At 41.9% G+C, this 25,405-nt stretch overlaps 1 protein-coding gene across 1 annotated transcript in view; it reads left to right on the forward strand.

The window, feature by feature from the left end:
* Positions 1 to 25,405, forward strand: part of MSH2 (mutS homolog 2) — a 239,271-nt gene that overhangs the window by 192,651 nt on the left and 21,215 nt on the right. The window contains exons 12-14 of the mRNA XM_030195824.1: positions 12,017 to 12,262; positions 16,654 to 16,858; positions 18,078 to 18,325. Coding sequence (XP_030051684.1) covers positions 12,017 to 12,262; positions 16,654 to 16,858; positions 18,078 to 18,325 — 699 coding nt within the window. The remainder of the gene's footprint in view (positions 1 to 12,016; positions 12,263 to 16,653; positions 16,859 to 18,077; positions 18,326 to 25,405) is intronic.

Raw genomic sequence — 25,405 nt, forward strand, 5'->3', positions numbered from 1 at the left:
TAAGGCGAATTCCGAACAGAGCCAGGGCTCTAGTAAGAGCCCTAAAGTCCGTTCTGGGAACGTCTCTGGCAAGCCGACAATCTGGAGGTTATCCCTCCGGGACCTGTTCTCGAGTCATCCAGCTGTGCAGCTTGCCCGGAAATCTGCTTTTCCAATGCCAGCAAACGCGTTCCAGTCCCAATCTCCGTGTTCTCCACTGCCAACACTCACTCCTCCATCGTTCAGCAGGTTGTATCGGCGAGGAGAGACTCAAAACTAGTTAGCTGTGCCGACAACTTCTCCAACCGCGGTTCTAAAGCTTTACTGACCACATCAGTTAGCTGCTGAAGCTGTAGAGGAGTGAATGATGAGGTAGAAGTCTCGTTGAGCGCCATTTTGTCTGTGCTGCTGCGGGCCTTCTCTCGATCTGTCTTTTTCCCACAGGCATAAGTTCCATTTTTGCCACCAAGAATTTGTCCATAAAGCCAAGTAGCTCCTCATATAAATGATACTTCCAAAATATGGTCCCGGAGAAGCAGAAACAAGTTGGGGCACAGGATCACCAGAGTCAGGCACACGACTACTGCTCTCAACACATCATGTGGTCTCATAGCTCTAGCTTTTATATATATATATTGATTATAACCCACCTTGGGATTTAGGTCAGAATGGGCTAAATACAGCCAAAACAAATGCATCTTGGCAAATCCTTCATGTGTGTTCTAAAAGTATTCAGTGTTAAAGTCCATTGAGTTTTTATATGAATACAAAGCAGTCCACTAATCCAAATTATTATATATAAAGAAAAAGGCAAAGCAGATGTGAAAGGGGGCATTTTTTAAAAAATCCACTGAATGGGTAAAGAAACCAGCTATGCTTTGAGCTGAATATCTGGCTAAATCTAGCTATACAAAATAATTTTGTGTTTAGGCCTGCCACAGCCACTGTTCCCTCCTAAGCTGAGCAGGAGTCCTCCAACTTCATTGCTGCCAATGGGGGTGGTGCTTCAGATTCCGCAAAATCCTCAAATCGTTCCTATTCCAACAAACCCTCCCAAAGAACAACCATACCGTATTACCTGAATTGGTTATTACTCTATTTACCATTAACCACCTGTTTGCTTCATGTATAATTTCTCATTCTTAATAAATTTTCTAAATGTTAAACATCCATAGCTATCCCAGTACCTTTATGATACTGTATTGTAAAATTGGATTCTTACTTTCTTACTAGTAAAAAAAGGCCCGTTTCTGACACAAATGAAAGAGGCGCTAGCAAGGTTTTCCTCGGAGTGTGTATGTTTGAGAGAGTGTATGTGAGAGTGACTTTGTGTGAGAGAGAGAGTGATTTTGGGTGCGAGTGTGTGTGTGATACAGTGTGAGTCTGGGTGCGAGTGTGTGTGTGAGACACAGTGTAAGAGAGAGTGTGTTTCACACAGATACAGTGTGTGCGAGAGAGAGTGTGTGTGAGACACAGACTCTCTGTGAGACTGAGTGTATGAGACCAAGAGAGTGTGTGAGTGACTGTGTGACACAGAGAGTGAATGTGATACAGTGTGAGAGACAGTGTGTGAGAGAGAGTGTGTGTGTGGCAGAGATACCTCCCCCCCTCTGGTGTCAGGCCCCCCCTCCCTCCCTCTCTCTGGTGTCAGCCCCTCCCCCTCTCTCTCTGGTGTCTGAGCGTTACTGTGCAGGGCGCTGAGCTCTGGCTGTGCTTCAAGGAACTGACCAATCCTATTTAATAGAATGCACCTCCAACATTCTGAAGCCGAGAAACCTCGTGTGGTTGGTCACTTCTGCTTGTGACGAACCCGGAAGTACGTGATGTCAATTCAGGAGATGGATACAGAGAGCAGGAATGCCTCAGCCATGCAGTCAGCTTCAGAATGTTGGAGGTGCGTTTTATTATATAGGATGTATTATTCTTTGTTATGTACCCTCTAGTGTTTATTGTAAGCCACATTGAACTCAAACTTTTTTGGGGATAATGTGGGATATAAATGTCACAAATAAATATTGTGTTTTCAGTTGCAAGGTACAGGCACATTTCCTGGAGTCCTGCAGACCTTGCGTGTCCTTCACTATTAAGAATGTGATAGTGAAACAGCACCCCCTGCTGGCAGGACTGTAGGTGGAGGACTCCCGCTCAGCTGAGAGGGAAAGTGGCCACAGGAACGGCTGGGTTTGAGCAGTAAAATTTAGCTGTTTAGCACTGAAAATTCATAGTAATCAGCTTGTCTCTCTGGGTCCAGAAACACCTTGTGGTGTTATCGACACAAACTTGGCTGGTCAGAGGGGCAAAGTTTTAACCAGGTAGATTGCTCTGGCTTAATCATGAAGTTGGCAGATAAATCTTTTAAAAAATCCATCCTATATGTTTTTTGTGAAAATCGTGTTAATGTAGACAATTGGTAACAGAATTATAGAGTTTTTTTTGGCCTTGGCTTTATGAATCTTTTTTTCAAAATGGTTGATGTGTTCAGCCATAATTGTACTTGAGACAGTGGAAAAGCCATTTAATCCCCTGTTCAGTGATCTCCTATTTTGTTCCTTGTTTGACTGAATGAATTAAACTGCATTGCTTCTGGTCATTTACACAGTTTATTTGTCATGAAGGTTATGGATTATAGTTCTGTATGTTTATTTCCATGACATTAAGATAAAGTGAACATTATCTATATGGAAAAAAAAAGGTTTTAGCCCATTTGCTTATACTGTGACAATGCATCATCTCTTCAGAATGACCTTTAAGTATTGAAAACATTGATACCATACACTATAAATGCTGACAGTATGGTGAAATGAATAGTACTGTTTTGCTTGATGATAAGACTATTAGTGTACTAGTGAACAGAAGTAAATTGTCTTATTTAAGTGTTGTTTTTTTTGTTTTCTTTCACAAATTAACCTTGGAGACTAGAGTATTATGTTGTACCATTCTGTGTACCACTGTGCTGCTAGTTTGGGAGGGGGTGTTATTTTGCTACATTCAGGATTTTGAATGTATGCGCTAGAAGCAATCATGTCAAATAAATTTGATTTCTTTGGTTGATCAGCAAAATAGATGAAGTCAATTCACTGGATGTGATTTACTTGGATTTCAGTAAAGCTTTGATACTGTCCCATATAAGAGGCCCATTAATAAACTGAACAGCCTGAGGATGGGTCTAAATTAGAAACTGGGTGAGTGATGGACAACAGAAGGTAGGTGGTAAAAATGGAATTCACCTGAGGAGAGAAAAGTGATTAGTTGCCACTTCCTTTGGGACTTGTTCAGGGCTTATTCTGTTAGTATCTTTGAGCAGTATTGCAGAGAGAGGTTAAAAGAAATTAATGCTTTTTGTAGATGATGCCAAGATCTGCAACAGAGTGGATACATCTCAGGGAGTAGACAGAAGGAGAAGTAGATAAAGAACCTTTTATCTATTGTCAAATCCTTGGCAGTTAAATGCAGAGTAATGCATTTTGGGGTACAGAAATCTTGAGTGCGTACATGGGGGAGAAGGAAAGTAAAAAACTGATGTATACCAACCAGGAAAGAAACCTAGGGGTAATAGTATCTGAAGATCTCAAGGTAGAGAAACTGTGGAAAAGGAGTGGCCAGAGCCAGATAGGATGAGGGAGGGTGGGGGGGGGGGGGGTGCATAGGAGCAGTCAAACAGAAATAGGAGAAAATGCCTCTGCACAGGTCGTTGGTGAAACCTCATCTAGAATAGTTTGTTCAGATCTTGAGGCTCTTGCTCTGAAAGGATAGACAGGGCTTTTTTTGAGTGGGTACTTGGGGGTACTGAGTACCGGCACCTTTTCTATTGCCTGCTAAAATTGACCCATGGTCCCCAAGTTTTAATGAAAGAGCTCAGGATCTACACACCCATTCTGCCTTGTCATAGATTCTGTGACTGGTTGCAGGGGGCTTGGCTATTGTGGGGTGGGTCCCTCAGTGATCACCCCACCCCTGAAGGGTGATCTAGCATTTGAGTACTTACACCTTTTTTGCTAGAAAAAATGCACTGAGGATAGATAAAAGCTAGAGGCAGCTCAAAGAAGGGCAACTAAAATGGTGTGGAGTTGATTTCAAAAAGGTATATGATATGAGACAAGTTTATAGCCTACGTGACAGGTGAGATGGGGGGGGGGGAATATGAGAGACATATAGGGCCAGATTCTATATATGGTGCTTGAAAAATCCATGCGTGGTATATAGAAACCAACAGCAGAATCCCACGAGGAAAATAACACTATATAAAGGAAGTGGGAACTTAGGAAGGCTAGACAAACCTCAGGATTAATAAAATCAAATATTTATTGCTCCAGAGTGTATATTAATAGAATAAACATAAATTCACTACATAAAATCCAATGTAAGTGAAATGCCCATTTCCCCGCACATAATTACACCCCTTTTTGGCTGCATGCATTAGAATTTAGGTGCTCTGCATTACAAAATACACTTAGCAAATTGTGCGTGTAAATTCTAATTATTGAATAAACTTGACAGGCTGAAGATAGGACCTGACGTGCTGAACTTGTTGATGGACAGATGCCAGAGGGTGGTGGTTAATGGAATTCACTTGGATGAGGGAAAGGTGAACAGTGGAGTGCCTCAGGGATCGGTGCTGGGGCCGATTCTGTTCAATATATTTGTGAGTGACATTGCCGAAGGGTTAGAAGCTAAAGTTTGACTTTTTGCAGATGATATTAAGATTTGTAACAGAGTGGACACCCAGGAGGGAGTGGAAAACATGAAAAAGGATCTGCAGAAGCTAGAATAATAGTCTAAGGTTTGGCAATTAAAATTCAATGCAAAGAAATGCAAAGTGATGCACTTAGGGAATAGAAATCCATGGGAGACGTATGTGTTAGGCAGTGAGAGTCTGATATGTACAGATGGGGAGAGGGATCTTGGGGTGATAGTATCTGAGGATCTGAAGGCGATGAAACAGTGTGACAAGGCGGTGGCCGTAGCTAGAAGGTTGTTAGGCTGTATAGAGAGGGGTGTGACCAGCAGAAGAAAGGAGGTGTTGATGCCCCTTTACAAGTCGTTTGTGAGGCCCCACCTGGAATATTGTGTTCAGTTTTGGAGGCCGTATCTTGCTAAGGATGTAAAAAGAATTGAAGCGGTGCAAAGAAAAGCTACAAAAATGGTATGGGATTTGCGTTACAAGACATATGAGGAGAGACTTGCTGACCTGAACATGTATACCCTGGAGGAAAAGAGAAACAGGGGTGATATGATACAGACTTTCAAATATTTGAAAAGTATTAATCCGCAAACGAACCTTTTCCGTAGATGGGAAGGTGGTAGAACTAGAGAGCATGAAATGAGATTGAAGGGGGGCAGACTCAAGAAAAATGTCAGGAAGTATTTTTTCACAGAGAGAGTGGTGGATACTTGGAATGCCCTCCCGCGGGAGGTGGTGGAGATGAAAACGGTAACGGAATTCAAAAATGCGTGGGATAAACATAAAGGAATCCTGTTCAGAAGGAATGGATCCTCAGAAGCTTAGCGGAGATTGGATGGCAGAGCCAGTGGTGGGAGGCGGGGCTAGTGCTGGGAGGCGGGACTAGTACTGGGCACACTTCTACGGTCTGTGCCCTGAAAATGGCAGATACAAATCAAAGTCAGGTATACACATAAAGTAGCACATATGAGTTTATTTTGTTGGGCAGACTGGATGGGCTGTACAGGTCTTTCTCTGCCATCATCTACTGTGTTGCTATGTTACTATGTATATTGCCAATTAGTGCTCGTTATTGGTTAAGTGCTATTATCAATGCTGATTAGCTTGTTAAGCTAATTAATTGCGTACATTGTTACAGAATACGCTTGGATTTCGGTGCAGAACACTAGGCTCGATATATAGAATCCGAGGGATAGTGACCCAAAAGATGATGATACACAAGAAAATTCCTTTTTAATGGAAAAAAGTTGTAGATCTAGGGGTCATGATATTTAAGCTTCAAAGGTGTAGATTCGAAACATTCCAGGAAATATTTTTTTATAGAAAGGGTGTTAGGTGTTGTTAGGTGTTTTATAGAAAGGGTGTTAGGTGGTTGGGAGGCGGGACTAGTGCTGGGCAGACTTATACGGTCTATGCCAGAGCTGGTGGTTGGGAGGCGGGGATAGGGCTGGCCAGACTTATACGGTCTGTGCCCTGAAGAGGACAGTACAAATAAAAAAAGTAGCACATATGAATTTATCTTCTTGGGCAGACTGGATGGACCGTGCAGGTCTTTTTCTGCCGTCATCTACTATGTTACTATGAATGCAAAATAGGAATGAGTGGTAGAAGCTCACAGTGGTAACAGACTTGAGAAATTATAGGATAAACACAAAAGATCCTTACTTGCAAAAAAATGAAAGTAAAGAGGTTGCATGACCTACTGGCAACACAGGCTGTGGAAGTAACCAATGGGTATCCTGCATGGAGAGGCAGCTACAAGTCTAAAGGCAGTGGATTTCCAAGAATGTTCTAGGTAAGTCAGACGAGGTGGCAGTTACAACCCTAACAGTTGTGTCATGCTATACCCAGACTCCTGTGAAATAGTGGAAACCTGGACAGAGTGACACTGGTTATAACACAAATGTCAGTGAACATGGGAGGCTAGAGGAGCACTGAGACAAGAGTGGCCTGTGCTAATGGGGAGTCTAGACGTATGAATGTAGGCTTGCTGAGAAATTGTGTCTATTAAAACTTGATAATTAAGAGAAATTTGGGTTAAAATCGATTTATTCTGTGTGTGTTTAGAAGCCAGGAAGTTATTTCGATACATATTTGGGCTCCTAGTATTAGGATAGACCAGTGTTTAACAAACATTTGAAATTCAAGGCATATGTAACATTCACAAAATATGGTGTGGCACCCCAGCCTTTCCAGAGCAAGCAGTGCAGGCAAGGAGAGGACCCGGTGGCCAAAAGAAGAGCTAGAAAAATTCTGAAAGCCCCACCAGTCTCTTCCTAAATTATGGAGGAGAGGAGGTGGAGACACAAATGGACGTTGTCACAGCCAGAGTCTCTGGAAGTTCCCTGACACCACAAGCTTTTAAGTGGAGTTTATTACACATCCTATATAATAATTCTCACCACCAACGTTCTAATGTGGGACTGCCTGTGTCCGTGGCTCCTGCAGTTGCTGAGCTAGGCTCCGTAGCCAGGATGATGTCACTAACAGCTGATTCCCAGGCAGGGGGAGGAGTAGGGAAATACGCGGAGCGTGTTTCCCTACTCCTCCCCCTGCCTGGGAATCAGCTGTCAGTGCGCCGCTCCCTGCCACTTCGGAGCACGGCGCATCAAAAAACTACAAGCGCGGCACCACAGAACCCCCCCCCCCCCCTCGGCGCATCACCCAACCCCCCCCCCCCCCGGCGCATCAAACCCCATCGCCACCCGCAGATGCCAGTAGTAACGCTGTCCGGCCGCTGCTGCTTCTCCTGTTGAGCAGCAGCGGCCGCTTCAAAAAGAAAAGAAGTGATAAATGAGTTTAAACCCAGCCCAAATCATTTGCAAATGCCCGAGTCTTACAACGCAGTCCTCTCGCCTCCAATTCACTGCCCCTGGAGTAAGACCCCGGAGGAGCGTAGTGACGTGACAGGGGCATTTGCGAATGATTTGGGCTGGGTTTAAAAACATTTATTGCTGCTTTTCTTTTTGTAGCGGCCGCTGCTGCTCAACAGGGGAAGCAGCAGCGGCCAGACAACGTTACCACCGGCAGCTGCGGGTGGTGAGGGGGTTTGATGTGCCGAAGGAGGGGAGGGTTGCTGGACATGGGTATCTGCAGGGGGAGCAGGGGAGAGGGAGGTGGGGAGGGGGTCCTGAGACCAGAGAGGTGGGGGAGGGGAGGGGGGCCATGCGAGAGGGGGGGTGGGGGCTCACACTCACTGTCTCTCACATATACTCTCTCTGACACTCCCTGTCTATCACACTCTATCTCTCTGTCACACACACACAGTCTCACACACACAGACATTCTGTCTCTCACACACACTCTCACACAAACACACACACGCTGTCTCTGTCTCTCTCTCTCATTCTCTCTATGACACACACACTCCATTTCTCACACACACTCTCTCTCAAACATACACACTCCGAGGAAAACCTTGCTAGCGCCGTTTCATTTGTGTCAGAAACGGGCCTTTTTTACTAGTCTATATATAAATATAAGTAGAGAGACAAGCATTACCTACATAAAGCATGCAGATGACTACTACTGGTTTTGTTCCTCCATTTGTTACCTATGGATTTTCCCCATCACTTTAATGGCTCTCCTAAACCTGGAGAATGAAGCCCAAGTTAAATTTACCCAGTAAAAGAAACTTATACTGGAGGGATAATTGAAAAAAAAAATTATTTGAGGACAGAATAAATCTGATACTAAAAGATACTGATGAAACCCCACATGTGGGCAAATTGGAATACTAATAGTAAAGCAATATTGGATGACATAACACCTTTTTTATTTTTTTTATTTTTGTTTCATTTGTACCCCGCGCTTTCCCACTCATGGCAGACTCAATGCGGCTTACCTGGGGCAATGGAGGGTTAAGTGACTTGCCCAGAGTCACAAGGAGCTGCCTGTGCCTGAAGTGGGAATCAAACTCAGTTCCTCAGTTCCCCAGGACCAAAGTCCACCACCCTAACCACTAGGCCACTCCTCCACTCCTCCAAGAAAACTCAAAAACAAACATGGAGGTAATAATCCCTGGTTCAACAAAGAGTTGTGAAAAGTAAAACAAGCATGTAGGCATTTAGAGCGAGCCTGGCAGAAAAATAGAACTGTGGAGAATACAAAGCGTTAATAAAAAGCACTAGTTTCTTGTTTATATCCCTCACTGAATTATTCAAGGTATATGCAGTATATAAGAAATGTATTGATATTTATGGGTTATCCACATTTTCAGTATATTTTTTCAGTAACGCTTCTTTGGACTTTGGCCAAAGTTTGTCCTTATTTTACAAAGAGGAGTCTTCCTCCTCGTTCTTTTTCCGACTGTTCTTCCCTCTCAGCTGTCTCTTTAACATACACGCATTGTCCACCTGCCCTAGCTCGCCATCCTTCAGGTTCTGCTCATCCTTGCTGTTCCTTCCCTAATCTTGTCTCCCTATCACGCACGGACAGGTCCTGTAGCCCATTCTGTCACCTCACCATGAACAGAACTATCCACTCCTAGTCTCTAACTTCCATCCACCTTACGCAGGAAAAGCAGAAATTCATTGTGTTGCAAGCAGCTGACTTAGCTACTCTGTCATGTGGCTTCCAGAAATCCTTCACTTCTGTTACTCCCAGCCCTTATTCACATCCCGTGCTCAGTGCTCCATCTCACCAACCTGGGGATAAGATAAGGGCTGAAAGGGGAGAGGGAATAGAAAGAGATGTGTGGAATGTGTGTGCGGAACAAAGAGGGGTCTTGGCTACCTGTGACCTGCCTATTGCCTGTTAATTCCCATGCTCTGGGTCTCAGGTAATAGGTATGTGTGAATATACCGTGTTTCCCCGAAAATAAGACCTACTCCGAAAATAAGGCCTACCGGAGTTTTGCTAAAAATTTGTATTATAAGGCCTCCCCCAAAAGTAAGACCTACCTGAAGCAGTGCCGCCGAGAGCCGTACAAAGGCTGCCGCCGCCGCCCCCCCCCCCCGAGGTCGCCGCCCCCCCCCCTCCACCGCTCCCGGAACTACCAGTACCTGAAACGCCTCCTTTCACCTTCCTTCGCAAGTTCGGAGCAAGCAGCAACAGGGCAGGCCACTCCTTCCTTCCATGTTCCGCCCTCGCCTGACGTAACGTAACGTCAGGCGAAGGCGAGGCACAGAAGGAAGGAGAGGTCTGCCCTGCTGCTGCTTGCTCCGAACTTGCGAAGGAAGGTGAAAGGAGGCATTTCAGGTTGGGAGCGACGGAGGGCGGGTGGAGGGGGGGCCCGGCGACCTCGGTTGGGGGGGCGACTTTGGGTGGGGGTGGCGACCCCGATGTTTCCCCGAAAAAAAATAAGACCTCCCCTGAAAATAAGACCTAGCGGGTCTTGGGGAGGGAAAATTAATATAAGACAGTGTCTTATATTCGGGGAATCACGGTACATGTTCTTAGAAAGAGCTCCAGGACATTTAAAGAGCTAACCCTAGTGTATCTTGTTGCTCTGAATTGCTGTGATCAGAGCTCAGCTGCTGATCAAGTCCTAAGCATCAGGCAGTGGTGACTTTTCTGTGTATGCCACTACTACTACTACTACTACTACTACTTAACATTTCTAGAGCGCTACTAGGGTTACGCAGCGCTGTACAATTTAACAAAGAGAGACAGTCCCTGCTCAAAGAGCTTACAATCTAATAGATAAGAGTGAGACAAATATAGGACAATCAAGCCATTGTGACATCACTGATGAGGTTGGCTCTTAGGCATTGGTGGAATGAGGCATTATGACATCACAATCTTAGCTCTGGTTAAATCACTGCTATATGTAATACTACTACTACTACTTAACATTTCTAGAGCGCTACTAGGGTTACGCAGCGCTGTACAATTTAACAAAGAGAGACAGTCCCTGCTCAAAGAGCTTACAATCTAATAGATAAGAGTGAGACAAATATAGGACAATCAAGCCATTGTGACATCACTGATGAGGTTGGCTCTTAGGCATTGGTGGAATGAGGCATTATGACATCACAATCTTAGCTCTGGTTAAATCACTGCTATATGTAATACTACTACTACTACTTAACATTTCTAGAGCGCTACTAGGGTTACGCAGCGCTGTACAATTTAACAAAGAGAGACAGTCCCTGCTCAAAGAGCTTACAATCTAATAGACAAGTGAACGGTCGGTCCGATAGGGGCAGTCAAATTGGGGCAGTCTGGATTCACTGAACGGTTAAGGGTTAGGTGCCGAACGCAGCATTGAAGAGGTGGGCTTTAAGCAAAGACTTGAAGACGGGCAGGGAGGGGGCTTGGCGTAAGGGCTCAGGAAGGTTGTTCCAAGCATAGGGTGAGGCGAGGCAGAATGAGCGGACCCTGGAGTTGGCGGTGGTGGAGAAGGGTACTGAGAGGAGAGATTTATCCTGTGAACGGAGGTTACGGGCGGGAACGTAAGGGGAGATGAGGGTAGAAAGATAGTGAGGGGCAGCAGACTGAGTGCATTTGTAGGTAAGAAGGAGAAGCTTGAATTGAATGCGGTATCTGATCGGAAGCCAGTGAAGTGACCTGAGGAGAGGGGTGATATGAGTATATCGGTTCTGGCGGAATATGAGACGTGCAGCAGAGTTCTGAACAGACTGAAGGGGGGATAGATGGCTAAGTGGGAGGCCGGTGAGGAGTAAGTTGCAGTAGTCCAGGCGAGAGGTAATGAGAGCGTGGACGAGAGTTCGGGTGGTGTGTTCAGAGAGGAAAGGGCGAATTTTGCTGATGTTAAAGAGGAAGAAGCGACAGGCCCTGTGCCTTTCCTGTTTTGCATCTATAACCTGTGGGTTATATATGCAAAAATAAAGTAGGTCTAATACACACGCGTGCTGTGGCGCACTGAACTGTATCATTGCCTTTAAGATGCCCTGCACTGTCTCAAGGAGTTTGTAGTGTATTTTATGCTGTTTCTCCCCTTTTATATAAAGGTAATTGCATCTGCTAATCTCCTTTAACGTAGGAGAGTAAGTGGAAACTGAAGTGATACAAAGATCAACCACTGTGAATATGCACAACTCACCCATCTATATTCAGAACTGTATCATAATATCTGCTTGTATGTTATTACTTTGTTTTATTATCATCTTGCTGACCAAGATCCTGCAATACTAAATGTTTATTTACTAACATTCTTCCACTTTGAGCCTGCAAAGAGGTGGGATAAGGTGGGTTACAAATGCAACAAATAAATAAATAAATATTTGAAGTTTAGGCACATTCTCTTACTGAGTTAGCTAAGTAAGCTATGGTTCGTAAAGTAAGGAAACAGTGCTTAACAGCTTACAGAAATTTAGCAACAGGTATTTGTAAGGAGCAAAAACATAGTTGTTACATATATGGAGGGTTTTTTTTTGTTTTTGTTTTCAATAGGCTATATGGAACCAATCCACACTCTGAACGACGTGATTGCTCAGTTGGATGCTGTTGTGAGTTTTGCTCACGTGTCAAATGCCGCACCTGTACCCTACGTACGTCCAGTCATCCTTGAAAAAGGTCAAGGAAGAATCGTCCTGAAGGCTGCCAGACATCCTTGCATTGAAGTTCAGGATGAGGTAGTATTCATCCCCAATGATATCATCTTTGAGAAAGACAAGCAGATGTTCCATATTATCACAGGTAAAGAGACCTTTGTCTAGCTATCAAGGGGAATTGAATGGGATTTGATATACTGCCTTTTTGTGCTTACAGTCAAAGCAGTTTACATATTCAGGTACTTATTTTGTACCCGGGGCAATGGAGAGTTAAGTGTCTTGACCAGAGTCACAAGTAGCTGTAGTGGGAATCGAACCCGGTTCCCCAGGTTCTCAGGCCACTGCACTAACCATTAGGTTACTCCTCCACCGTGTCTAGTGCCTTCTACTTTTCACTTTGTGTGCATATAAGCAAGAATATGTAAATTTGTAAGCACTTCCTCCTGAGTGTGCCAAATGTATTTTGTTTCCTAGGTTGAATGAAAGATGTTCAAAGGCCAGACCTTGAAGTAACATTAAATTAAAAAGGAAATGAGCAATATGTAGACATTTTAGTTGAGCTTTTTTTTTTTTAATTTGAGTTGTGCATCGAAACATTTGACATTAGAAAAGAAAGTTTCCAATATATGAATGTTATTGATATAGCATTTGGGATTGTCTTTTGCTAGTCATTTTCTCTTCCTCATTCTATTTTCATCTGCTTGTTTGCGTAAATTTATTAGTCACCTATTTCCAAACTCAAGGCATTGTGCAATGAATCACAGAAAATTTCCATTCATTAACATTTTTTTTATAAACACAAGTCACATTAAACATACACAAACAGCCAACAGACATGACTATTAATGTACTTAAGACCTCTAAAATAAATTAGAGAAAAAAATTTAAATAAACTTAAAGTAAACTTCAAAACCTCTAATCCACTCCAGAAGATTAATTGGAGATTTAAAAAGAAAGTACTTAAAACTGATCAAAAACTAAGCCTTTTATCTTTTCCCTTTAAAACATGACTACATATATATATGACTACACAAATACCAAGTCCAAAAAATGTTTGGCTTTCACACCAGCTGGGAAAGAAATAAGAGTAAAGTGTTTAGATCTTATAATTTTAACAATTGAAGCCTCAACTATCTGGGGAGAAGCATAGACTTTTTGCCAAACCCCTTAATGGGCTCACTGGCCTTGGTGAAAACCGGAAAAACAGCAGTGAAAAAAACTCCCGAAGGAGAAAAAAAATACTACGTCAAAAACCAGTTAACACCAAAACTAACTAACATCGCGGGAGAAGTCAAGATGGCGGCTCAAGCTTGAGACTGCACAGTCGCATGAGCTGAAATTCTCTTGCCTTACTTTTTCTATCCACTATTATGCCGCATACTAAGAGAAAGGGGGTGGTAAAGGGTCTACCATCGCCGGCCCGAGTACCTACCCCCGGTCAGCAAACGCTTCTGCGCTTTGTCTCCAGCACCCCAGTAAACGCCGGTGAGAGGGATCCCGCTTGTGGATTTGTCGAAGGAGCGACATCTCCCTTAGGGGTCGAGGCATCTCCGTCCCCACTGCACCTTAATCCGCCGCTTTGCCCTGCAATCCTTCGGACGAGTGAGGAGGACACGATGGAACCGGAAGTCGATGACGAGAGGCCCTCAGACGGTGGTGCTCTACCCCAAGAAGCAGACATTACGAACATGGAGCTTCTTGCTCCACAAGCGGTTACTCTTCAAACTATTTGGTCAGCTATTCTACAACTTACTGCTGCGGTTACAAAAACTTCGCAAGATATGGCTTTACTGGTAAATAAAATAGATTCTTTAACTTCAGCTCTTGAAAATGTTAAAACTGAAACGTCGACTCAGAAATCTGAAATCTCTTCTTTGAAAACGGTAACGGATGCCCTGATAAAGGATAAAATCAAAGTTTCCTTAAAGTTGGAACATCTTGAAAATTACAATAGACGATTAAATTTGCGTTTTTTAAATTTTCCTGTTTCAATTGGAATTTCACCAATTGATTTTCCGAAAAAATATTTGCTTTGAAGTCTTGGCATATCCTCAAACCGCATTACCACCAATTAACAAAATTTTATTACTTGCCTGACTCTAAACATTCCAAGGTGAACCCAACTGAAAATAATCGAATTTCTGAATTGAATTTACAAGACATATCTGCTCTGCTCGAAGACTATATCAGAGGTATCCACACGAAAGACTCTTTTGGTGTCGTTTGTTTTTGAACAGGACATGAATGCCTTATTAAGACTGTATTTCAAAAATTCCCATAAAACATTTTGCGGTCAAAAAATCTGGATTTTTCTGGATGTGATTAGATTTACACAAGACCGTAGGAAAGCTTTTCTTACTTACAGAGAAGAGGTCAAAGCAATGGGAGCTACATTTTGTTGGCATACCCATATAAATGCTGTCTTAAATACTTTGGGAAATAAATACATATTTTTTGCGCCAGATCAGCTTAAACTGTTTATAGAAAGTAAAAAGTTGCCCAAATAGTATGTGTTGAGTAGTTAAGAAATAAGTAAATATTGCTGGGGGTTTTGAGCCAGGCCATTTACCTTTAATGTAAAATTACCTATTATTTCTCCTTAAATTAGTTTTCTCCTCTCCCAAATTGGATTGTGGTCTAAGAAAGCAAAATTTATTTCTAAAATACTTTGTTTTACTTTTTGGAGAATGCTAATACTAATTAAGATTGGATATATTTTCTGTTTGTTTTGATTATTATAGCAACCTCTGTAATTATGTATTGCCATTTATAAGTCTTATCTTGTAAATGATAAAAAGTTAATAAAGAATAATTAAATAACACCAAAACTAACACAAAACACGCTTGCTTCACATGTGCTTCCCCAAACTGGTGCAGAAAATAAAAAACAGAATGACTTCAAAACATTCCATCTAACGTGCACTAGGAATGAAAATCAAAAATCACTTATCTTCAACATTCAAAGTAAATGACGACCTTCTGTAACCACGTCTTTAATGACAGTCCTTTCTAAGTCTTGTTCAAAATTTCCAAGCTGCACTTTCTACGACCCCCATCAGGAGGAAGAAAGTCATACAGAAACCTGTCCCTTTAAAACATGGCAAATGAAATCCAGAGATTTGGAGGTACGACACAAAAAGGTACTAGAAGTTGTTGCTCAAGAAACATTAGATGAACAGCAGTGATTTTATCTGTTACATAGAGGCAGAAGAGTTGCTGCCCAGGTGTGAATTGTCATCATCTCCAGACTTCCATAATTAGGGCGATGATTGTTCAATCTGTTTACAGCATAGCGCAAGAAAGAAGAGAGGGATGAAACAGAACAGGTGTCCCTTGTGGCAGTGGCGCAAGGGCGGGGCAGTGGGGGCGCTCCGCCCCGGGTGTCAACGGGTGGGGGGTGCATCCGTCCACCCTCCCTGGTGCAGCGCCTCCCCCACCCGACACGGTCCCCACCTGTCTACGAGCTCCATCCATCTGCAGTGCTGCTGTAAAAATCGCTTCTTCGGCCCTTCCCTCACTCACTGTGTCCCGCCCTTGAGGAAATAGGAAGTTATGTCAGAGGGCGGGCACAGTGAGTGAGGGAAGGGCAGACGAAGCGATCTTTACAGCAGCGCTGCAGATGGATGGAGCTCTTAGACAGGTGGGGACTGTGTTGGGGGGGGGGGTGGCGCTATGCCGGTGGGGGGGGTCCACGCCGGTAGGGGGGGTGTCGTGTTGGTCTGCACCCGGGGGGGGGGGGGTGCAGCGGCGATCCGCCCCGGGTGGCAGCGGCCCCCGCTACGCCACTGCCTTGTGGCTTCTTCAGGCTTTTCGGTGTTGCTGTTTCATGTTCAGCACCTTTCTTTTCTATATCCCAAACATAATTTACACTAACCATAGCACACCTGATGAGGGAATTTTTAATGTGGTTTATATGCCACGTGTCCTGGATAAAAGAGTGTGTAGTTTTCAGAGTCTTTTTTGCTGTAAGAATACTTGTGATATAGTGTTAGAAAGTGATTATTTAATTTTTTTCCTGCTATTGTCAGAGAAAATCTCATGTTCGATAATAAGATATGAAGACTGTAATTATCTGAATTCCAGCCTGTGTTTAGGACCATTGCCATTTTGTTTTCTGCTTAATCTCTACTTTTTTAAGTGCCTATTGTTTTTTTTTTTGTATTGCTCCACTGCAGTGTCAATTAGAAAAATTCCTCAAAAGTGAGCTAACAAAAATCCAAACATTATAAGTTGATACCTTGTTATTGTTTTTTTTTTTTTTTTTTTAATTGGCTTAATATAAATAAAGGCATGCTTTGATAGATCAGATTTGCTCTGTGTCATGCTGGTAAAAAAAAAAATAGTGTCATATATGAAAATGGGTTATAAGCTTCTTTAGTAGAAGTTTGGTATTTCTGAGAATTTATTCTGCTTTTAGAGTGTTTAAGCTAACCCCCTCCCCCCCCCCCCCAAAAAAAAAACAATGGGTCTCAAAATGAAAAGGAAGAAAATACGCCTACTTTTTAAACTACTTTCTGGATATCATCTGTTTCCTAGGCCCTAACATGGGAGGCAAATCAACATACATCCGCCAGACTGGAGTGATAGTTCTCATGGCTCAGATTGGATGCTTTGTACCTTGTGATTCAGCAGAGGTGAGCGTGGTGGACTGCATCCTGGCTCGAGTTGGGGCAGGAGACAGTCAGCTCAAGGGGGTCTCCACTTTCATGGCTGAAATGTTAGAAACGGCTTTCATCCTGAGGTAAGAGCCACTTTTGTACGGTTTTGGATTTAGGTATTTTAAGTATTTATGAACTTTCTACATTTTGATTTGATATATATTCATTTGATATACTGCATTTACGCCCAAGGGCACTAAAGGGGTTCACAATACTACAATTACAATTATTACAACACGTATAAAACATCTCAGAACATAAGTCTACTCAGTTTATCATATATAGTATCGTAATAACCCATTCTCATCCATTACAATTGACATGAGGCCAGGTTTTCACAGCCTTACGGAATTGCAAATAATTTCCCATATACCTAATGTCCTCAGGCAACTGATTCCACCAAGGGCCACAGTGACAAAATGCCCATTTCATGGTACTTGTTATAATTAACCCCCCCCCCCCCTGTTTACAAAGCCGTGTGATATTAACGCACCGACAGCCACTAGCATGGCTTTGTAAAAAGGGGGGGGGGGGGGGTAAGATAGCACATTGATTTGGTACATCCCAGCAGAACTTTTGACGTGAGCTTTCAGCAACCTGAGACCTTAAGAATAAGTATGTTACCTGTGTGTTTTAAATTTGGAATTCGGAAGTGATATTAATTTGGTGGCTCTTAGTCGTTCACTAAACTAAAAGTCTATACCATAGCCCTAAGGTGTAGCCTCTGTTACATGACTACAAAATGGACTGTGCTGTAGTGCCTTATAACCGATCAGCTGTACTGATTCTTTTTAATACTTGATCAATAGAAATAAAACAAAATATGGAAAAGAAAATAAGATGATACCTTTTTTATTGGACATAACTTAATACATTTCTTGATTAGCTTTCGAAGGTTGCCCTTCTTTGTCATTGATCATCGGAAATAAGCAAATGTTGGTAGATGACAGTATATATAAGTGAAACATCAAAGCATTTCAGTGACATTCTAACAGGATGGGGGTAGATAGGTGAGAGACAGGGAGGTATGCATGGAGACAGGAGGGTGACAAACAGAGTAGTACAACTGTATGGTTTATAATGGGCTAGAAAACCCAGATCTTTGTTAAGTCCTGTCTGGTGGGTGTCAAGATCATTTTTTAATACTTAAAAGCCTAGGTACTGCATTCTATCATTCTAGAATTGAATATGCTGGGGCATTCTGTATATTTTGACCAACAGTGATAAAACATGCTGATAAGTTGGCTCTTGGCTAGAATGAGCCCTTGACTTCAGCTTAAATGAACCATGTTTTTATTTCAGGTCAGCAACAGAGAATTCCCTAATTATTATTGATGAACTAGGAAGGGGGACCTCCACATATGATGGATTTGGCTTGGCGTGGGCTATATCTGAGTACATTGCCACCAAAATTGGTTCCTTCTGTTTGTTTGCCACCCATTTTCATGAGCTGACTGCACTGGCAGATCATGTGGCAACAGTGAATAACTTGCATGTTACCGCACTAACCACAGATGAGACCCTAACGATGCTTTACCGTGTAAAGCAAGGTAAGTGCTCTCAGATTCTGGTCATAAGCAGATACACCTTCTAAACAAAGTGCTTTTCTTTATAAAGGCAGAAAATCAAGAGCAGATCAAATAAAAAAAACAGACAGTCTAGTAGACAAGATCCAATCAAATTCCAGTGGTACTTTTATTAGCAACAAACGTGGAGGGGTAGAAAGCTGTACCTGACTTGGCCAAGTTTTGCCCAAAAAAAGGGAAGTCTCAGGGGTTCTCGATTCCAATAAGATGTAAAAAGCAAACGCAGCAGTGAGGGAGTGTAACATCATATTGGACTTGAGAGCCCCTGCGACAGCCCTTTGGGTGAAAGTTGTCCAATTTGGGCACAGCTTTCTACCTCTCTGTCTGTTGTTAATAAAAGTACCATTGGGATTTGATTGGATCTCGTCTACTGAACTGTTTAGTTTTTAATTCGATCTGCTCTTGAATTTGTGGATCGACTGCCTGTGCGTTTCTTGGAACTTTCTCCACAAGGGATCGTATGTATTTTGCTCGTTGGAAATGTTTGACTTTCTTGCTCAGTACTAATGCTTATGTGAATTTGTAAAGTAACTATAAAAACATGTTTGTATTGCAGGGGGGATAATCAGATTTTATTTTATAGTGGAAAAAAATCCCAAGTCGTTTGAAATATTCATTTCTGAAGAATTGCTTTGCCAGAAGTACTTGTACTTTTTAAAAATTAACAGACATCTGTACTCTGATACTGAATGGGGAAATTAGATTTGATTTAAGGGAGAGCGGAGTCAGGACATTATAGCAAAGCATTTGACAAAATTTGGCATTATGCTTTTATTACCTATTATGTTTTCACATACTTTTGACTTAATTTATCTTCTAGTGCTATTGCAATCCAGCTTGGTAACCCGGTTGTCAAAATGAGTCTAGCTTAAAATACTGCAAAATGCAGGATATATGCCTATTTTGATCATCTTGGCTGTCGTCACTGGTGCTTTATCAAAAAGCTGGATTTGTCGCTGTGCCTGAATTGATTCTTTCAAATAACTCTAAGCTCATCATGGTTGAGTGAATCATATGTATTATCAGAGTTAGGGCATTGTATGTTTGACTTGAAGCATTGAAGATTTAGAGCAGAGAAATAAATTACCCTGTTGTTTTTCCTGCTTTAAAAGTTAGACCAACCATATCTGCTTCAGTTTATAAAAAAAAAAAAAACAGCTCTAGTGGAGTTCATTGTTAAAGTAATATTGGAGTAAAACAAAACTTTAAAAAAAAAAAAAAAACCCTCATTTCTCCTTCACTGATTGACACTCGATTTTGCTTGATGATTATATAGCATGAACCTTTACACTATAAAGGTATAGTAATCAGCCCTACATTTTCAATTTATTTTTATTTTGTTACATTTGTACCCCACGCTTTCCCACTCATGGCAGGCTCAATGCGGCTTACATGGGGCAATGGAGGGTTAAGTGACTTGCCCAGAGTCACAAGGAGCTGCCTGTGCCGGGAATCGAACTCAGTTCCTCAGTTCCCCAGGACCAAAGTCCACCACCCTAACCACTAGGCCACTCCTCCACTGTTGCTACTATTGCTACACTGTTGCTATCCATGTAGAAGTCGGCCCTTGCAGATCACCAATGTGGCCGCGCAGGCTTCTGCTTCTGTGAGTCTGACGTCCTGCACGTACGTGCAGGACGTCAGACTCACAGAAACAGAAGCCTGCGCAGCCTTCTACATGGAATGTTGCTAGTGGAATAGCAACATTCCAAGTAGAATCTCCAATAGTAGCAACATTCCATGTAGAATGTCCAATAGTAGCAACATTCCATGTAGAATCTCCAATAGTAGCAACATTCCATGTAGAATCTCCAATAGCATCTATTTTATTTTTGTTACATTTTGTACCCTGCGCTTTCCCACTCATGGCAGGCTCAATGCGGCTTACATGGGGCGATGGAGGGTTAAGTGACTTGCCCAGAGTCACAAGGAGCTGCCTGTGCCGGGAATCGAACTCAGTTCCTCAGTTCCCCAGGACCAAAGTCCATCACCCTAACCACTCCAAGGAATTTGTTGAAAAAATTCCTTCTATTCCAAAAAAAAGGTAAATTCCTAATTTTTCACCCAAAGTTTCACATACTATTTGGCTTTGGTCCAGCAGATTTCATGACTGGTCAGGATTTCTCCCCTACGTGTCTAGTACCAAGTCACTCGCCTATACCCCTGCTATGCCTGGATTTCATTTGCTCCCTCTATCCACTTTCCCAACATGCAGAGTAACAGAGACTGAATAATATTTTACATTTCTGTCCACCAAAATAAATTTTATAGCTTCGATTCATTGTTGTCTGGATCACTGTAGTCAGTGACTGAACCAGGATTGTTTGACACTTAACCTGTAATCCTGCTTAGTTTTTTAATTTTTTTTTATTTATGATTTTACAATTTTACATCCGTTTCAAAAATCTAATAGATACAGAAAATATATTTTAACATACTATAACATAGGAAATATAATCATTCTTATATTGACCACAATCAACACCACATTATGAGGCAAGAAACTAGGAATAACAAAATAAAGGAAAAATTAACTGAGTTTGATTTACTCTGCAAGAGGAAGAAAAACCTAACTACTCGCTAGCCGATTTAACAGCATATTTAAAGTGGGGCCTCAGGTCTGATCACCAATCTTACTATGTTCTTTCGAATCTATATATATTTGCATTTTTCTGGGGTCAAGAAACATATAGTTAACGCCATCAATAGACACAAAGCATCTACATGGATATTTTAGGACAAATGTTCCAGATAATGCGAGAATTCGTGGCTTTAACACCAGGAATTCTCGTCTGCGCTTTTGTGTCTCTTTATTAAGATCGGGAAATATCTGGATCTTAGCTCCAAAAAAAGATGCATTCATATGCCTGAAATACCAGGCTTAGGCATCATGGGGGCTCATTTTCAAAGCACTTAGCCTTCCAAAGTTCCATAGAAACCTATGGAAGTTTGGAAGGCTAAGTGCTTTGAAAATATGCCAGATGGTAATCCCTGCTAAACTCATATAATAAGGTAGTGCATCTCCTGCTTGCAATGAGTTAAACAACCTAGTTAGCAAAGGCGCTGCCTGATGAATTGATTTTGCACTTTTCTGCTTACTGACAGGCATGACCCATGACCTACATAGCTAAAAGCTCAAACTTCATCTTTCTGTATTTTTGCTGAAAGCTGTAAATGCAATGTCACACTGTACCAGCAAAGAGTGCTCTTCCCCCTCACCTTACAGAAATGGTGCCATTTACTCTAGCTCAGAAGAATATGTTTCCTCTCAAATTGGGATAATAGATGTAAATTAACACTAGACAACATTGCCCCAATCCAAACCAGAACCTCGCACAGAAAGAATTCAATACCTTGGTTCAACGAAGAACTGGAAAAACTCAAAACATAAGTTAGGAAACTAGAACGTGCGTGGAACAAAAAGAAAGATGATCCCACACTTAACGATTGGAAGCAACTCCAAAGGAAATATAAATACACCATAAGACAAACCAAAAGACAATACTACAAAACTGAAATTGGACCAAATTACAAAGACACACACAAACTCTTCCAACTTGTGAATAAATTATTAGACACCACTCCAGTCACCAACAACAGCAAAGACACACCAGGAGCTGACGACTTGGCGAAGTACTTCAAGGAGAAAATCATACAACTGCGACTTAAAATACCTGTTAGCCACATCGAATACACCACACTCCTAGACTGCCTGGACCCAGACCCTGGAATCTATCCAGGATCTGGACTGAATTCACAATACTACCGGAAAATCTTATCTCACAAACGCTTAAAAGATACACCAAATCTCACTGCAAACTAGATATATGCCCAAACAACCTCATGAAATCGGCCCCTCATCAATTTATAACGGGCCTAACAAACCACGTGAACTTTATGCTACAAAATGGACTCTTTCCAATGGAAAAAGGTAACATTCTACTCACCCCTATACCCAAGGATGCAAAGAAAAATGCTAATGAACTAACGAACTATAGACCAGTAGCATCCATCCCCTTAATTACCAAAATAACAGAAGGTATAGTGGCCAAACAACTCACAGACTATCTAAACAAGTTCTCAATATTACACGATTCTCAGTCAGGATTTCGCTCTAATCACAGCACTGAAACCGTACTAGTCACGCTCATGACTAAACTCAAACAATTGATAGCAAACGGCAACAACATTCTACTGTTACAATTCGACATGTCAAGTGCATTTGACATGGTTGACCATGGAATTTTACTACACATCCTCGAATACTTTGAACCAGTTGAGAACGTTGCCTCCAATTCCAAAGGGTTCCTCACTACACGCTCATATCAAGTGACATCAAATTCGACTACATCAGCTACATGGATACCTGAATGAGGAGTCCCACAGGGATCCACCCCTCTCACCGACCATATTCAACCTAATGATGACACCCTTGGCCAAATTAGTATCGAATCAGAACCTAAACCCATATATGTACGCTGATGATGTAACGATCTTCATCCCATTCAAACAAGATCTAAGGGAAATCTCCAATGAAATCAAGCAAAGCCTACATATTATGAATTCCTGGGCATTTCAGCTGAAACTCAATGCAGAGAAAACCCAATGCCTGGTACTCACCTCGCAATACAACAAGAATAAATTTACCACCATCAATACACCTAAACTAAATCTACCAGTTTCGGACTCCCTAAAAATCCTTGGAGTCACCATTGATCGGCATCTAACACTTGAGAACCATGCAAATAACATAACTAAAAAGAAGTTTCACTCAATGTGGAAACTAAAAAGAGTTAGACAATTTTTTCCAAGAACTGTCTTCCGCAATCTGGTACAATCATTGGTACTCAGTCATCTGGACTATTGTAACTCACTCTACGCTGGCTGTAAAGAGCAAATACTTAAACTCCAGACAGCCCAGAATACGGCAGCCAGACTAATATTCGGCACACCAAAATATGAAAGCGCGAAACTCCTGCGGGAAAAACTACACTGGCTCCCACTAAAGGAATGCATCATGTTCAAACTGTGCACCCTAGTCCATAAAATCATCCACGGTAATGCCCCAGCCTACATGTCAGACCTGATATAATTACCACCCAGGAACACTAAAAGATCCTCTCGCACATTCCTTAATCTTCATCCTCCCAAGTGCAAGGGTCTGAAATACAAATCAATGCATGCATCTACCTTTTCCTATACGAGCACGCAGCTCTGGAACGTGCTGCCACATAACCTGAAAACGGTCTATGAATTGACCAGTTTCCACAAACTATTGAAAACCTATCTCTTCGACAAGATATATCACGAAGATCAACATGTGTAACTGTATAATCTTTAAAACTTCCAGAACTGTCTTATAATGTCTTTCTGCTTTACACCATCATGTATTTCACCACCATGTAACACAAAACGCTCTGTAAACCATATGTATGTTCACTTCTATTTCCATTATCCATGATGAATTGTAAGCCACATTGAGCCTGCAAAGAGGTGGGATAATGTGGGATACAAATGCAATAAATAAATAAAGGAAGAAGTGTTGAGGACTTAGGTAACACCATGATAAGACCCGGGTGTCAGGCAAATTCCTGTACGAGGTGGCGACTGAAAGTCTTCGGTAAAAGAGCTTTGGACTTATTTTAAGATGCTGTGTTTTGTAAACATTCAAGTAGAGGAGTGTGGTAGCCGTGTTAGTCCACTCTTAAGGTTATCAATAGAAATCAAACAAAATAAAACATGGAAAAGAAAATAAGATGATACCTTTTTTATTGGACATAACTTATATACACTGTCAGCTAGCACATTTGCTTATTTCCGATCTGACGAAGAAGGGCAACCTTCGAAAGCTAATCAAGAAATGTATTAAGTTATGTCCAATAAAAAAGGTATCATCTTATTTTCTTTTCCATGTTTTATTTTGTTTGATTTCTATTGGTAAACATTCAAGATATTATGTTCTGTGTTCCAGAACATCCAGATACATTGTTTCATTCTATGTAAGCAATGGGGTGAGACAGAAAGTAGTTGACATTGCAAGTTGTACACTGGTTGGGAGGGGGATTGATGCTCCATCCACTGTATACAAGGCACGATTGTGCTCCATCTAGTCAGAGGGGTGAGAAGATCAACCGCGTGACTCTTCATCACAGTGGTCTCTCTCCCTCTCGTAACAAATCGCTATTTGTTACTCTGTCTAATTACCTAATTCCCTACCTAATTACACTATCTAATTCCCTACCTAATAACACTACCTAATTACCTAATTACTTTATCTAATTCCTTATCTGATTACCTAATTACGCTGTCTAATTACTTTGCCCAATTATTTTATTGCCTGATTGCTTTGTTATCATCTATATTGGAATAAAGACTTACTCCTTGGAAAGAGCATGGCCTCTGTCTTTTCTGTCACTCTATATCTTGGAGGTGGCTGGTCTATTGTATCTTGGGTGGGTGTAAGGAGGTAGAAAAACCCTATTTTCCCCATATTTCCAAATTGTATATTTCTTATGGTAAGTAGGTATATCAGAGAAATAATTCCCACATAATTACAGCCCTCACTGATACTAGGTTGTCAGAGGGGGCCATGTAAACAGACTCCGACTATAAACACTGATCTGAAAGGACTTGTAGAACAACCCAGTGAAACCATCTAATCCTGAGGATTTCCCCTAATTTTAAGCCCTTAATAGTGCGTTGTAGATCCTCTTCCTGAATATCTTTATCCAAAGCATGGGTGTCTACCTCCATCAAAGTTGGGAGTTGGAAGGATGCTAAATTCTTGCTCACCGCCTGAGGATCCCTTCTCTGCTTGGGAGTGTATAGCTGTTCATAGAAGGCCCTAAAGCTCTCCTAGATTGCAGCCATCTTAAGAGCGCCCTCCCCCCCCCCCCCCCCCCCATTCTTATCTTTAATAGACAGGATAGTCCCCTTGGCTTGTTGGGCTCGCAGCCTATAAGCCAGCAATTTGCTAGCCCTATTACCTGGTTCACAAAATTTCTGTTTTACCCTTTCCAGTTGAAATTTAACCATCTCATCGTG

The sequence above is a fragment of the Microcaecilia unicolor genome, chromosome 3 (genome assembly GCF_901765095.1).
Source record: "Microcaecilia unicolor chromosome 3, aMicUni1.1, whole genome shotgun sequence".
Taxonomy (NCBI): Eukaryota; Metazoa; Chordata; class Amphibia; order Gymnophiona; family Siphonopidae; genus Microcaecilia; species Microcaecilia unicolor.